This window comes from Phalangium opilio, unplaced genomic scaffold (assembly GCF_054372755.1).
Source record: "Phalangium opilio isolate 3A_F unplaced genomic scaffold, DU_Popi_V2 ptg000113l_1, whole genome shotgun sequence".
NCBI classification, from domain to species: domain Eukaryota; kingdom Metazoa; phylum Arthropoda; class Arachnida; order Opiliones; family Phalangiidae; genus Phalangium; species Phalangium opilio.
Window position 1 is genome coordinate 412831 of NW_028324209.1, and position 15672 is coordinate 428502.

Below are 15672 nucleotides of genomic sequence, written 5' to 3' on the forward strand. Positions count from 1 at the left end.
AGCTCCAAAGAATGGAATGCCCCGAATTCGCTGCGTTGTTGAATTCCACTGAAAATAAAAATAAAATGATTTTGTTTTAAATTACCGCTCTGTTTAGTTACGATAGAGGAGCATTTTTATAGGCAGTTTTCATAGGGGGAGGGGGCGTTGTTTGTCAGGGTATGATTGTTATTTTGTTCAAAAAGAGGTCCTAAAACGATCAGTGAAAGTATATGCCCGGGTGCGAAGAACATGTACATTCTCTGGGAGATTTCAAGAATTTTATTTTAGTGGATAAATTTGCATGGGTTCGTAAGAATTGCAACGTTGAACAGTGTTCCAGCGTTGCATCCTACTATTGGTTTTAAAATCTAATTAAAAAATTAAGAACTAGCTTTAATCCTAGGCTAAAAAAGGTCAGGGAAAATCAAAGGAAATCACTGTAAATTACTTATTTTTATGGATACCATCATTTTACCATGGTAATGTAATTTATTCGATACATTACCGCTTTAGAAGTTACCGATAGTTTTAGTATTGGTACTTAGAACCATCGGTAATATATTTTGTTACCAGAGTATTTAAAATACGTGTAATTAGCGACAAACGGTAATTTAAGTTTCCCCTCTCCCAAAAAATTGCATCGGCAATTTATCGAAATTACGGTTCATTTAAAAAACAAAAAACTTAAGACTTAAAAAATCCTAAGAAGCGTTTAACATTACAAACAGACGTCAAGTCTAATCCACAAGGGCCTACTTACCGGTCCTGCAGAATTTAGCTTATTAGAAATGTGTTTAATCTGACAACAATTATAACTTTCCTCGAGATTCTTGTAACTCGTTTAAAATACCTTAAAATCCTTTAGTTTTAAAGAAACACCACGTGTCTTAACGTATTACGTAAACATTACGTCTTACCTGTTGGGTATAATCCGAACCCCAGACCTGGCTCGCTTGATTGGTTTCGCGTTAGTTTTCCAGCTACACTTAGAAGTCCACATACGTTCAATGCAAATATAATTCTTTGAAAGTAAATCCTATACTAAAATTTAATTAAGTCTTGGAGGAGACGTCGTTGAAAGTGTGTCCGATATTCGAACGAAAGACTCGGGGTGTTGTTTTTAATAAGGAAGTTTGGGGTTAAAAAGAGTACGAGAGAGAGCAAGCGTTCGGAAAACACAAGGGCGGCGCGGGATATTGTTGTCTCGCAGAGCGTTAAGGAGCCATATACCTCTATTATTTAATGCACTGTCCATCAAGTGATCTTTAAGGAGGACAAGCCGGATGGGACAACCTCTCGTAGACACTGCCGCGCGTGTTGTGTTCACCCGTTCAACTATTATCTCGGTGGGTCCGTCGTGACTGGTGGAAGTGTAGGATAGGACAGGGTAAAGTCAAAAATGGTCCCACGCTTTATTGCATATGGATGATTAATTATCTAGCGGGTTATCTTTACTTTGGGCTCTCCAAAATAGATGGGGAAGAGTTCTTTCTTCAAAAACTCTCCAAGAACCTTATCCAAGCCCATTTTTTCTCGGTTGCCTGGTACTCTTTTGGAGGCGAGGACAGTGGTAGACAATATAATAAGGCATCAGGCGTTTTTGGGTGGTGAGGAGAAGGCTTCCAAGCTTCTCTACACGTATTTCGCGAAATGAATTTTGGGGTGGGTGCCAGCAGCTGCCTTTATGACATACCATTGTCGACGCGTTTTGATGATATATATAGGGCCTTAACTTTTCCTTCTATGCCTTAAGGTCCCTCAGCCTGTGCCTGAAATTGGAAAATTCCTTTGAGAGAGAGAGAGAAAGAGAGATGCGATGGAGGTAGGGAGGGGAAGGTGGTTGGTTAGTACTGGTGGGCCTATTTCTATTCTGGCCTGGCCTGGCCTGGCCTGGCCTGGCCTGCTTATGCAAGGAGAGATAGTGATAGGCTTAGGTTTTAAGCCTTTGCCTGGCTTTTTTGCCTTTTGGTTCTACACTTAGGCCTTTCATTGTATATTTAGCCCATGGATCCACACTTATCTTCTTAAATAGACTGGTAGACCTATTTCTTCTCTGGCCGTGCATGGTTATGCAAAATGACGTAGTGATAAGCGTAGGTTTTAAGCCTTTGCTGCGTTTACTACACTTAGTATATTTGGCCAACGAAATCGTGCTTAACGTTTTAAACTTCAGTGATAAGCTTAGGACTTAACCCTTTGCTTAACTTAGAAGAGGGTTGCCAACTTGCCCCACAGGTCATGGAGAACCTGGATCAGTCAGAGTTTTTAAAAATGGGCCAAAAACCATTCAGGGTATTTGAAAATGTGCGTCTAAAGTCAGGGTATTTGAAAATGTGCGTCTAAAGTCAGGGTATTTGAAAATGTGCGTCAAAAGTCAGGGAATTTGAAAATGTGCGTCAAAAGTCAGGGAATTTGAAAATGTGCGTCAAAAGTCAGGGAATTTGAAAATGTGCGTCAAAAGTCAGGGAATTTGAAAATGTGCGTCAAAAGTCAGGGAATTTGAAAATGTGCGTCAAAAGTCAGGGAATTTGAAAATGTGCGTCAAAAGTCAGGGAATATTCAAATTGTCATAAAGATCAGGTAATTTTTATCCAATTGCTAATATATGTTTATAAGTTTATGGTTTAGTCCTTTTAAGAACCGCAACATTCTGACCTTTCTAAGAGAAAGTGGAAATTAAAATGGATCAGAGAAAATTACTTTAGACACTCAGGGAAAAGCTGACAAAATCGGGAATTTGAAAGCGCAGTCCTCACTTACAAACTAGCCTTACGTTTCATTTGCCGTAAACCTGAATGTAACCTGATAATTATTGAATATCACTACGCGTGAACGTAGTCTTCTATTAAAAAACAAACAAGCCCCCAGAATAATGGCGACGTCCCCAACAACTCCAAACCCCCGGGGGGAGGGGAGGGGGTGTTCGAGGAATGGGGTGATTCACGTTCCTTCGAAGCGGATTTTAATTAAGACAGCTCTTCGAAACTCGACGACTCTCTCTTAATTTAGGTGGCGCTGCTGCTAGTGGTGGATTTTCTAAACCCCCACTCTTCAAGAGCTCGCGTACCTACCGTACCCACAATTCCCCGCTTATAGAATGAAATATTTCAGAATCTAATAAAGTATAAAGAGCTTCCAATCATATCTTCACTTTACGTAGTGTTTGGGTGCCTTGGGAAATGTCCAATTTCTGTACAAGTCACTAAAACAGTATTTATTAAATGTACTGTTTTTTTGGCTGATTTCTACCATTTGTTTAAAGAAATAATTTATAATATGAACAGATGAAGCGATTCTGATTTAAAAGAAAGAAAAAAACATTCATCTGTGGACTGAAATCTTTGAGGTCAAAGGTTGTACCCCGCGTACAATAAATTTTAGGGAAATTCTCTACCTTTCCCGCGTCTACCTTTAAATATCCAGTGCTTACTCTTGAAGTAAAATAATTTCGAGATCCTAATTTTTTAGGTCTCCCTTCGCGGCTAGCTTTAAATTTAGAATATTAATGACTTTGATATATTAGAAACTTAATCTTACTCTCTCGCTCATGCATACGGTTATTTTATATTTTTGTATTGTAAGAAATCACTAAGTTTTCCCCATCCCCTGCTAAAATCCATTGTTTAAACCCCCGAAGGGGGGGTTATATTATGAACTCCTGGCTAAAGTAAACACTGCTGTACTGCGGCTTGAAGTTTTACAGGCGTCCGTTAAAAATACATTCGCTATTTTCATCCTAAATGAGGGCTTCTCTAAAATCACCGAGAGTTTCTAATTTTATGTAAAATTAATTACAATTTGTATCAATTAATAATTGCTTTTGTATACTTGACACTCCAACGCCTCGTATTATAAATTTTTAGTCTCATTATTTCCTTAAATTCTTTAATACTCTAGGCCTTTTCCTTCCCGGACATATTTCAGCCAATAAGGGAAGAGGATTAGCTGGCGCGAGGAGACTTTTATTAATCTCTCGTTAATGAAACTGTAAATATTTGTTCATAACGCGCGCGGCGCTTTTTCCCGCCGTTTCTCCCTTCCGCGCTCGAGCTTCGTTTCCCGCCATTTCTCCGCCGCAACTATTTACCGCCACTCTGCGAACCTTTTTCCCGCCTTTTCGGAAATAATTATAGAAACGTGCTTTTAGAAAAATACACCCGGACCATGCCCGGACGTTGTTGAAAAGAAAAATAATATTTCCCGCTCTTTTTTTCCCCCCAAAAATGTACACGGTGTAGTGTTTTAAAGCCGAAGGTTTAGTTTATTAGTAGTTGCGGCTGGCTACCGTACGCTAGTAACGCGATTAAGGGACGAATCTCTTGGCTTATAATAATTCTGGACCTGTCGTCCTAGCCTTAGAACTATGTAGTGTTAAGCCTTGCCACTTTTTCTCTCTCCTTTTTTTTGGTTCCTGTGAAGCAAATGGTTACGAACTGGTATCTATCGTAACATATCGTATCGTATGACGCGAACCAACTAGGCGAGGGTCTTTTTCGACCCTCATTAAAAAGAGAGATAGCCTGACGCCGACAGTTTTTGGTTTTAGGGTCGGTGTGACCGATTTTGATACTCATGTATCCAAAGAGAGAAGTGCGCATTCGTAGATCCTAAGAAAAGCCACCAAAGGCAAATACAAATAACGGTGAGGACCAAAAAGTATATAATGTCCCTGGCGGTGTACTAGGGGTTTAGAAACTGGAGTACTAATATATAACGTAGGCCTCGTACGCGGGAAAACGGAATTACCGATCAGTTTTGCACTACGAAATCTATGATAATCTCAAAGCAGCAAAAAAGATAATTTCCAAAGAAATTCCAAGATCATTGCCTCGAATGAGCCGGAAGCAGAGTGGGAAATAAGGATTTTTTTTAAACTGGACATTGGGCCAGCAACCCCCCTGGACTGGAATAAATAAACTGGTCCATCCAATGAGCAGGGCATGTCGTCTGCTAAACTAAAGAAGTGGATAATGACAATATTTCAATTAATGTCTGGACTGTGGTTACCCTTCAATTTTCTTAGTGGTCCACGGGACCACTGACTCCCCTCCGATTTATTTTTTAAACTGGTCTAGGCAATTTTTAAACTGGTCATTTGCCCTGTGCCACCGCCTTATTTCCCACGCTGGGCGGAAGTTATATTTTCAAGAGAGAGAGAGAGAGATTAAAAATTGTAACTTATTAGTAAGTAAAGTAGTCTAAGTAGAACACTGGCTGGTCGACCATTGAAGCTACTGCAAGAGAGAAAGAGACGAAGAGTTCATGACTTCTTTATTGGAGTACTTCGTAGACTAACTTTCCGCGTATCATTTCTATGGCGAACGATTGAATCAGTGAGGTTTTTAAACTTCCCCAAAATTTAAACGAAGCACTTCCTCGGCTGTGTTAAAAGGGTACTCCTACCCCTACGCGTATGCTATCTATACCGCCACACCAACTACTAAGCCTAATACACAGACACGAGTATAGCGGTATAGGAAACGACCAATGGCAGGCTGGCATACTTGGGTACCCTCTCTAATGACATCATTATATATATCTTCTTTTATTTTATTTTTTTTTGTCTTTTCTTCTGAAAAAGGCTTAGAAATTATAAGAAAGGACGTTTGAGAAGTGTACAGATTTCTTATAGATCTTTTTAACAAAAAAATATAAGAAAGAAGAGGGGGACTTTTTAGGCTTAAGAAATAAGAGTGAACCGCCATTTTGTCGTCCCAAGTTCCAATTACAGGAATTTTTCGGGAACTTCAGTTGGCTTGGTGGCTGGCTAGCCTTTTAATATTGGCAACCGCGCCAGCTTCTCTTTGACAACTTTTATTTTTTATTTCTTTTTTTTTTGGGGGGGGGGGTCTTTTAGATTAAAGGGAGAGTGAAATGTAATGTTTTTTTATCAAGAGTTCAGAGATGAAAGCGTACTTCGTTCACAGTTCTCGGCCTTTGGCTGTAGACGCCATTTAAATGCCGACTTCCATCGAAAAGAGTTCTAGCGAACTGAAAACCAAGCATCGAGTCTAACAATGAAGCGACCGTGCCGATTTTCGAATCCCCGCTGGGGTAAAAGTTGGAAGGGTTCCAGCTAACTGAAAGCCGTGCAATCAGTGGTTCTAGCGAACTGAAGATACACAACAGAGAATTTCCTTCAGGGGAAAGCAAAAATTCGAGAGGAAATAAATTTAATAGGATTTCTATTGTTCATCTTCAGTTCGCTAGAACCACATTGCACGGCTTTCAGTTAGCGAAAATCCTTCCAACTTTTGCCCCAGCGGGGATTCGAAAATCGGCACGGTCGCTTCATTGTTAGACTCGATGCTTGGTTTTCAGTTCACTAGAACTCTTTTCGCTGGAAGTCGGCCTTTAAAATGAGGAGGAAACAGCCTCCTCCCTGTGCTATGATCGTGACGGTAGAGGGGGGGTCGACAATATTCTGAGCGAGTTAAAGGGGGATTTTGCGTATTACACGGCGCGAGTGAGCTTCAATGAAGTAGACTTTTGCTTTTAATCCATGAACCTTTGGTTTTATTGTACTTTAATTTTAAAGATCGATATTATTAACGAAGAAGTAATTCATTTACTTCCCACATATCTTACTGCATCGAAATTCATACAAACTTGGAGAACGTGGAAATGTCGGGGAAATTATTGACTAAAAATTCATATAAAATTCAGGGAAATTAAAAAATTTTAGTAAAGTTCAGGGAAATTAAAAATCCTTAGTAAAATTCAGGGAAATTAAAAATTCTTAGTAAAATTCAGGGAAATTAATAAACCTTAGCAAAATTCAGGGAAATTAATAAATCTTAGGCGATTTCAATTTAGTATTATTCACTAAAAAACAACCGATAACAATTCCAAAAAAAAAGTTAAAAAGAAAAATTATTGATTTTTAAAAAAAAAATCGTATATCCATCCATTAAAATTAATTTCACTCTCTCTTTAAAGTGACACAACGTGCTACGCGATAGGAAGAGTGTGGGAGGATGGGGGGGGACTTGTTCTGGCTTGAAATTTTGGTTTCCAAGGTAACCAACCAACCCCGTGACTATAGTAGAGGGTGCTGGGTAAAACTGCTAGGAAACTACAAGGCCTAGAGTAGGGGGGATTTCGGGATAAGAAAAAGTCGTCCAAGAAGGAAGCGGGGGGAGGGGGGGGAGAAAGAAAAAAAAACCCGCGAAGAAGTGAAATCAATAACTGCGGGTGTCTTATTACTGGAATAAAGGAGTCCCAAAGAAAAGAAAAAAATTGGGGGATTTTCAGCTAGGAGAAGTTCGAGCAAGCTTCGTACTCAGTGACATAAACAATTAAGAGATATCCTTACTATCCCTGGCTGATATATACTTGTACGGGTTCCTATTGGCCAGGATCAAATGGTAGAGGTTTCAGAGAACCGATGTGGGTTTTTTTATAGACTTACATTTAACCATAAGTGCTCCCCTTGACTTTATTTATTAGTCTATGGTTACATATGGGGAAATTAAATTACCTTATGTAATTAATAAAACCTTAAATTTGAAGAAATTAATGGCATAAGTTCATAATCAATGTTCCATGAGTTTGTCGCTGGTTACTGAGATCTTGTCATGAAGTGACGTCTGCTTAACTTTATTTATTAGTCTATGGTTATGTAATTAATTAAACGTTAAATATGAAGAAATTAAATTCCTAATTAATAGCGTAAGTTCATAATCAGTGTTCCATAAGTTTGTCACTGGTTACTGAGATCTTGTCATGAAGTGACGTCTGCTTAACTTCATGTATTAGTCTATGGTTATGTAATTAATTAAACGTTAAATTTGAAGAAATTAAATTCCTAATTAATAGCGTAAGTTCATAAGATATGTTCCAAAAGTTTGTCACTGGTTAATGCGAGCTTGTCACGAGGTGATGCGGGTGAAACGCCGTAGACTCTCGTAAAACTACGCCTGGTGAGGCGCTGTTAAAGGCTTAGTTCAGACTAAATAGAATTAGATGGACTGCAAAATTAACCATCGAGTGTAGTCTGCAATTCTCGCTTCCGTCGTTCTCCTTCGAACTAGCTCGAGCTGTAAGTCTCTCAGTAGCATTACGAACTTGTATAGGTAGTGTTATACTTATGGAAGGAACATATCACTTATAAACTTAGGTTAAAGGAACATTATCACACCCCCTACTTTTAAAATTCCGTTTCGTAGTTCACTTTTCTGAAATAGATGGCGGTTGCATCTATGTGGCCCACTCTGAAGCCGGGTGTACACAGACAAATATTTTCGTGTTTTAAGAGCGTTTTTTTCTCGAAAGAGACAAAAATCTTCAGTGTGCACCCGCATTGATATTAACGGCCGCTTTTCTAGAGAATTGAGAATGGACTCGTCTGGGGGGATTCTAACCATAATTTCTACCATTCCTACTAAGTCTGGTACTTCCTCCTACCTTCCCGCGGGGACCAAAGTTTATAACTTCACGCGGTTCACGGAATATTATTGCGGTTCATTGATTGAATGTTTGCGTTGTAAGTTCGGGTTTTTTTCTTAGTTTTATGTGTAGAAGACAATTTGACGTTCTAGCAGTATTGTATTCGAATTATGCTAATTAATTAGGATAATATGGAAACAAAAAATAGATCAAAAGTATACAAAGTGAATCTGGGCGTAGAAACATTTGAACGTTGGTCTATGGAAAGGAAAAAGTTAGGATATACAAATGAAAAATTTGGATCTTTTTTGTTCAGCAAATGGTAAGCGCGAAAGAAAATTTTGATTTACAAGTCACTTAAATTTAGTAAATAATCTTTCGGTTCAGGGAAGAACTAGAATATTTGAAGATGGAAATAAAGAAAAAGGGTTCTAAAACATATTCTGTTACCAAAGGTATTAAAAATATTCATCAAAATGTTGTATTATTAGAAGTAATAGGTTTCTTATATTATTTTACTTCAGTTATTATTTAGTATTCACTAGTACGTAGTCATATTATTATAAGTTTACCCTAAATGCTCCATAAGTATGGCACTGCCTTTGTAATGTTACATCCCTACCTAGTGGTAGGTTGGGACAGACCGGATATATATGCTCAGTTATTGCAGTTCAGCTTCCTATTTAGTCGGTACTAAGTTTTTGATAGCGTGTCCCCAGGGATCACTAATATATACCAATGGGTTTATCTTCTTGGAATGTTCAATAACGTCTTTGCTAGAGAGCTCCCTTTCTCCCTAACTTTGGGGGAGGGGTATATTTCCAAAATAGAAATCTTTCTCCCTACATTGTTTTTAAATGAGGTGTTTTTATTTATAATACCGTGACTATTATCATATCAAGCTAGAATTTTTTCACTTGCACTGCAGATGTTGAAACACAATACGAAGTTATTCCCGAATTCCAAATTACCACACCTACTAAATGTGTGAAAAATTCCACTTTTAATTTTGAAACGCCAACCTCCAGATTTAATAAACGATTGAAATCATCTACGAACTTGTGAGTTTATAAACATTATTTATCACCTCACTCCAAATTCAAAAATATATATGCCAATTAATGTAGGCGGAGAAATGATGCAAATCAAAATCGTGTTTCTTGTTTATTTTTTGAGAGCGATAGTGAAACTTCACCTATTAGGTAGGGTCCATTAATTAATAACACTATCTGCATAAAAAGGTAATCATTTTCAAAAATTTAGCGAAATTCGAAAAAATACACCTGAGAGGAATGAAAGTACAATGGTAAATTATCATGTATATATACTATTTCACCGTATGAGTAGTCGTAGCCCAAAGTGTCTTTTGTAATGGGTATCCAACCCTAGAGCGCGCTCCATATATTTTTACATTGAAAGCGAGTGAAACTGGCACACCTTTACCCTCGGATAACGTTTTCACTGTCGACCATGGTACAGCTCACTCCGGATTGGACACCCATTACAAAAGATGGAATACGATATAATTACACGGAATAAAATTAACCTGAATAATTATCTAGAGTAATAACTCGTTCATTAGTCCTACTGGTGGAGTAACCTCCAATTTTGGATCACCATTGTTAACTGATGATTGCGCGCATCTAACTGATCAGGTATTAAAACGGTTTTCGATTAGACAAAATTTACGTTTGAGTGAATTGAAACTATTTTTAAAATGGTCGATATATATAGTGCGCGCTAAAGAGGCAAGAGAAATTTCCGCCTCGTTTCTTACCATTAACCGCGCTTCAGGGTTGCCAGGATTTTGTTAGAGCATGTCGAGTTCGGAAGTTCAATTCAGTGATCATTCAGTTCCGAATCGGAACTGAATGATCACTGAATCGAACAAGTTTTTCAGTCTGTTGTAGAAAGCGGTTAAATTGCACTCACGAATGACTGGCAACGCTTGTTCGCACAATATCTATACCTATTCATTTCAGTTTCCTAGAAACCCCAATATTTGTCCAAAAGATGCTGTAAATGCCGAAATGGTTTTGGTTTTTTTGGATAAGATTGAGCAATTGGTAAAACAGGCTTTCGGATTGAAATGCTATTGCGGTTTGCCATTGCGATACACTTCTGTTTTCCGAGGATCTGCGCTAATATTTTATTATAATTGTCCTGCTGTAGCATCAGGACCGAATCACAAAAATGTACGATTGAATTTGACAATTTTTATCGGTATTAGATGATAATGAAAGACTTAAATTATAATAGGGAGTTTGGGAAAGTCAGGATAACTTTCGAGGCATTTATTCTGGAAATATCAAACTAGCGAGTGCTGTTTTATTAGCAGGCAACGAGTTTGCAAAAATTGAGAAATGGGCGCGATTTGCCAAAATTCATCTTATATCTGATGACACATTTTATCGGTATTAATCAATTGAGAACGCATTTATAATATAAGTACAATAATTAACCTTTAAATCGGATAGGTATCAGAGGCACTTCATTCAACCAGCGATACTACAATATTGGCAAAATATGCAAAACGAGCTTTTTATAAAGTTAGCTGGGAAAGAATTGTTAATTGCTGGGGACGGAAGGAATGATTCTCCCGGATTTTCTGCAACATATTGCACTTACACGTTCGCTGATTGTGAAACAAACAAAATTTTAGCAATATCTACAGTAGACGTAAGAGAAGCCGATGGGAAAAGTCCAAATATGGAGTTCATAGGTTTTCAAAGGGCTGCCAAAGAAATAATGGAATTAGCCAAAGATAACAGTATTGTTATTTCTGAAGTTGTCACGGACGCCCATTGTAAAATTAAGGTTGAAATGAGTAAGTAAAGAAATCACAAACGCCAAGAGGAGAATAACTAAAGAATAATTCCATTTGATCATGCGGTGTTTTAGAAAAGCCAGATAGGATATTCAAAAATGCCACGCATTCCTTAGATACATGGCATGCTGGAAAGAATATTAGAGCCAAAATTGCCGATGTATGTGTCACCCCTATTTATTAAAAATTTTGAGAAATTGAACCAATAAGAATTGCTTTATTGTAACTTATGATGATAAGTGAATGCGTTTTTTATGTTTTAAAGGCTGGAAAGTTGAAGGCCACTGAGGAACTAGTGAAGTGGGCGCCTGATATTAGAAACCATTTTTGGTTCTGTGCTAGAAATTGCGAAGGTGACGTGGATAAATTGCAGGCTTCATTTCAAAGTGTATTAAACCACGTCACTGATTATCATGAATGGCTTACGGACTTTGGCGCCGGGTACTCATGCGCACATGAAATACCGTTACCAAATGCAGAAGAGCGAGATAAAAAATGGCTAGAAGTTAATTCGAAGGCGTATAAAGCTCTAGAAGACATTGTGCTGAACAAAAATTTCCAAAAAAATTTAGAATACTACGTAAATTTCAGGTATTATCGTTAGTGGTGATAGTATTTGAGTGACTCGGTTAATTTTAAATTCGTTTGTAACAGACACACGGGATTCGTTGAAGTTTTTCACAATCTTATGCTTGCGTATGTCTCTAAACGGAATTTTTATAGGTGAAAAAGAACCTTCAAATTTCATTCAGAAAACGGATTTTTTGTACTAAGGTTTTGATATTTTAATTTAGTTGGGACAGCTATAAAGCTAGAGTAACGTTAGCCGCTATAGACCACAACCAACACGCCGATCGAAAACAGGCCCGTACGAAAGATGGACAGCTTAGGTATAGGTACTTCTATAGCAAGAAATCAAAAAGCTATAACGTTGGGAAGGTTTTTGAGCCTAAACAATACAATTACATAGACTCTTTGATTGAAAGCATCTTTGTAGAAAAGGAAAATTACGTGGTAAGATAGTTTAAAACCGGTAACAGTTCGCAAATGTCTTAGGTGGAAAGGTTTTATTTTTATAAACCTTTCACCCTGGTCGTTGCAATTCCTTCAGGAGCTCATTCTTGAACATTTTCTATTATTAAAGGGAAATGTATCAGACCCTTCTTTCATGGGAGAAAATGATCCCCGTCACATTTCTAGCAATATAAGTATGATGGAGAAGCCACCTAACGAGGAGTTACTAGCTAAGCACATGTCAAGATTTTAATTTCATATACCTAGCCAGGTTTATGTGGAACTGAGGTCGTTGCACACTAAATTGTTTTAATAAAAATACTCATTTGATATTCAAACCAGAAAAACTTATTTTATTTAACTAACGAAAGCACTCATTTGATTTTACAAATAAAACACTCATTTGATATTACAAACAGAAAAGTTCAATAGTTCATCGGAACTACCCCCCTTCTAAATGGCACATATTGACCATCTGGAGATGGATATGCTGCCCGAATTCGTAGCACGCAGCAAGCTGGGATCACAATGCGATTTCCGGCGCCTAATCGTCCAAATTCCATTAGCGTGTAATTTCGATATGCCTGATACCTAAACAATCAATATGTCTTTTGAACTTATCTTTATGTTCAATTGTAAAGTATATAACCTACCTGAAATTATTATTTTCTGGGCCTAGACCTCGTCGAATGGCCGCTTCATTTCGAAATCGCATGCTCACGTATAAAAGTGGACGGTATAAACACATTAAAAAGAACATAGCTCTTTCAGAATTACAAACACGTTGTCTGCAACAGACATTTTCGTCTTCTGTTGGCATAGGCCGACAATTTCCACAGATACATTTATCTTTTTTGTCTCCTTTGAGAGATCCTGGCGCATAAAACAAAGGTTCTGGTGGATCGCCTCCCGCTGCTAGAACGATCAGGCTTCTTTCACCATTCGATTGTTGCACATCTATTTAGTAATATGATTTTTATAAGAACTTTTGATTGGTTAGTAATCAACTTCGCCGACAATCGTGATTACCATTCGACATTGGCACAAAATGTAAAATTGACAGAGCCTCTGGTATTTGTCTCGCTGTGACCCGAAAATACTCTTCCAACTGTTCACGGGTTGCCTCTGAAGCGGCTTTCTATATTTTAGAAGAAATGTTAAATGTAATAGGGAAAATGAAAGCGATTAGACTTACATTTATTTCATCATTGTGTTGCTGTAAAGCATCGCAAACTTCGTTGTTAGTATTTATTTCATCCGCGTTCAACCTATCTGTAAAGGAACTTTTACCAGGAATGTTGCAAGAAGGGGGCGTTTTGTTATTGGTTCTCTTTTTTTCCACCAAATTAATTTTTTTTCGCGTTGATTTAGCCTTATTTGCAAATAAATCCTCTTCAGAACTTTCATCGCTGGATATTACCTACAAAACATTTGCAAATAAATATTTTCCTTAGTTTTTACCCCTATTTTGCTCTAACGTGGGCAATTAACAGCCAAGATTTTAACTTACATTTCCCCTTTCTTCGTCCTTTTCAAATTCTTCTTTGTTTTTATCCCTATTTGAACACGAGATTTTGCCTGGAGCACATTTGCATTCCCGCGTACATTTCAAGTTATTTGCGCGGCAAGAACATCCTCCTCGCGTAATTTTTTCGCTACCATAATTTAGTGGTCGGGTACAAGCATTGCGACACTTACACGGCTCTGTATTTGTAATGCTTTGCATTTTGTAGAATATTGAACTACTAGGCCTTCAACAAATTTTCGAAGCTTCGCTGTGAGATTTTAAAAAACGTAAAATCTTGATAATAATCAAAAGTAAATATGGGTCGCAAATAACAGAATAGGTAGGTACGTAGGTCTAGTAAAGAGTACCGCTCTAGTTTGATCTGCAGACTCGGAATCCATGGGAAGGGAAATCCCAAGAATTATTGTATAGAAAGGTTAAGCAAACCTCTAACCATTCCTAAATACCTTTGTGAACGTCTAAATTATGTCCACTGTTGAGGTTAAACTATTCAAGGTTGCTTAACGTCTCTATTGCTTCTTCGTGGAAAATTCAAAGCATCACAGGGGAGGGGACGAGTGTTTAGAATTTGTCAAGCCGGTGCTCTGAAGAAAGTGTGGGTCGAATGCTTTCACCCCATTACCTATTTACCTTCAATAAATGATAAACATCTGTAAGGCGTGGTATACCCCTTTCCGAAGTACAAAGAGTTTTTTTTTTTTGGTTCTGTAGTTTCAAGAAAATTTGTTTCACTAGACCTTGCCCATAGATAAGAACGACAGAATAACAAACCAGCATTAATAGACCTACCCATAGACTCGTGGGCCCCCTGTTGCGACTGCTATCCCAACTTAAACTGAAATACCTTAGGGCAAAAAAAAACCTCTATTCCTTCCATCCGAAAACTCCAAATCCTACTGCGAAACTCTTTCTTGGAAGGGAAAAATTTCTAGACGGGTGTGGGAAACGAAAATGTTTCTGAATTCTGCCACTACTCAGAAAGTGCGCCAGAGTACAGAAAGTAAAATTTGGGGATTTCGTCGGCTAAGTCCGAGCCAAAATAGGGTGATAACGATCCTTTAATAGTAATTTTAGGTTAAGACTAAGAGATTTGATTTATGCTTAGATATGTCAAGTAACCGTAATTAAAAAGAGTCATTAATTACCCGTAAATTATCGATTAAATTTTCCGTTTTTAGAAATTAATTTACAGTTTTGATTTATACTTTATAGTAATTAAGGTTGTATTTAAAAAAAGTTGAGTACCAAAAATACTAAATTAGCGGAAAATAATTACTCGTAAATTTAATTAGGGTATCTATTATTGCGTATTTTGACAGATTATATTTAGTTATTACTTAATTTAACGATGATTTTATATTAAATATATTTTTGGGGAGAAGCCAGCTTGCAGGCTGAAAGCTCTTAATGCTTTTTCTACGACGCCCCTGTAAAGATGCTCGAACGCAATGCATTCAAGCATATACATTTTTAATTATTTCTACAAAAGTGCAAAAATAGACGAACTTTTGAAGTATTATTTACTAAGTTATTACGTTATCATAAGGTCAAGACCCCGGTCTGAATATCCCAATTCCTCGAAATAAAAAATGACTATAAAATTGAAGGCAACATTTTTTCTGTTAAGGACACGAAAAATCCATTTCTTATTTGGTGCTTGCAATTTTTACGTCTTCTAGGATAGATAACTGAAGTTTTGGTTCTGGTCAAACGTCCGCCGCTCCGAGTCCTTTACGCCTTTGACCCCGTTTGACACTTTTTTTAAACTAACCAATAAAAATATGAAACTTCTAAACACTCGCTGAAACTATTTTATTTCCGCGAGTCTCGTGAAAAAAGGCGCGTAAAATTTCCCGCCTTATTACTATAGCTGTGTAGTATGTGTAAAGAAAATCTCGTGAATTTCCCGCCCTTTTTGGCAAAAGATAATAGC

At 37.6% G+C, this 15672-nt stretch overlaps 2 protein-coding genes across 4 annotated transcripts; one reads left to right on the top strand and one right to left on the bottom strand.

Annotated features, from left to right (window-relative positions):
- Nucleotides 1–8112: 8112 nt before the first annotated feature.
- LOC149623124 (uncharacterized) lies at nucleotides 8113–12558 on the top strand. 2 transcript variants are annotated; one of them, XM_089852789.1, is made up of 15 exons: nucleotides 8113–8467; nucleotides 8556–8692; nucleotides 8758–8825; nucleotides 9299–9431; nucleotides 9498–9572; nucleotides 9634–9676; nucleotides 9933–10025; nucleotides 10353–10565; nucleotides 10630–10784; nucleotides 10848–11197; nucleotides 11272–11357; nucleotides 11463–11788; nucleotides 11852–11920; nucleotides 11992–12211; nucleotides 12342–12558. In XM_089852789.1, the coding sequence occupies exons 2-15, from the start codon at nucleotides 8562–8564 to the stop codon at nucleotides 12462–12464; spliced, it is 2085 nt and encodes a 694-aa protein (XP_089708915.1). In that variant the 5' UTR covers nucleotides 8113–8467; nucleotides 8556–8561; the 3' UTR covers nucleotides 12465–12558. The 2 variants fall into 2 exon arrangements, with proteins under 2 accessions (XP_089708915.1, XP_089708916.1); XM_089852790.1 differs by lacking the exon at nucleotides 8113–8467 and having other exon boundaries at nucleotides 8570–8692; nucleotides 8738–8825.
- Nucleotides 12559–12636: 78 nt separating this feature from the next.
- On the bottom strand, nucleotides 12637–14799 carry LOC149623125 (uncharacterized). Of its 2 annotated transcripts, none has more exons than XM_089852815.1 (6): nucleotides 14370–14799; nucleotides 13722–13986; nucleotides 13407–13631; nucleotides 13241–13349; nucleotides 12865–13168; nucleotides 12637–12802 (listed from the first exon to the last, which is right to left on the bottom strand). In XM_089852815.1, the coding sequence occupies exons 2-6, from the start codon at nucleotides 13935–13937 to the stop codon at nucleotides 12637–12639; spliced, it is 1020 nt and encodes a 339-aa protein (XP_089708941.1). In that variant the 5' UTR covers nucleotides 13938–13986; nucleotides 14370–14799. The 2 variants fall into 2 exon arrangements, with proteins under 2 accessions (XP_089708941.1, XP_089708940.1); XM_089852814.1 differs by having other exon boundaries at nucleotides 14186–14799.
- Between the last annotated feature and the right edge of the window lie 873 nt (nucleotides 14800–15672).

What these genes read in the sequence shown, in the direction of transcription:
- LOC149623124 (XM_089852789.1), top strand. Translation starts at nt 8,562, where the DNA reads ATGGAAACAAAAAATAGATCAAAAGTATACAAAGTGAATCTGGGCGTA. An exon ending in CAGGACCGAATCACAAAAAT is followed by an intron (nt 10,566 to 10,629) that starts GTACGATTGAAT and finishes AAATTATAATAG; the next exon opens with GGAGTTTGGGAAAGTCAGGA. An exon ending in TCTGATGACACATTTTATCG is followed by an intron (nt 10,785 to 10,847) that starts GTATTAATCAAT and finishes TAAATCGGATAG; the next exon opens with GTATCAGAGGCACTTCATTC.
- LOC149623125 (XM_089852815.1), bottom strand. Translation starts at nt 13,937, where the DNA reads ATGCAAAGCATTACAAATACAGAGCCGTGTAAGTGTCGCAATGCTTGT. An exon ending in AACACAATGATGAAATAAAT is followed by an intron (nt 13,350 to 13,406) that starts GTAAGTCTAATC and finishes TCTAAAATATAG; the next exon opens with AAAGCCGCTTCAGAGGCAAC. An exon ending in TTTTGTGCCAATGTCGAATG is followed by an intron (nt 13,169 to 13,240) that starts GTAATCACGATT and finishes ATTACTAAATAG; the next exon opens with ATGTGCAACAATCGAATGGT.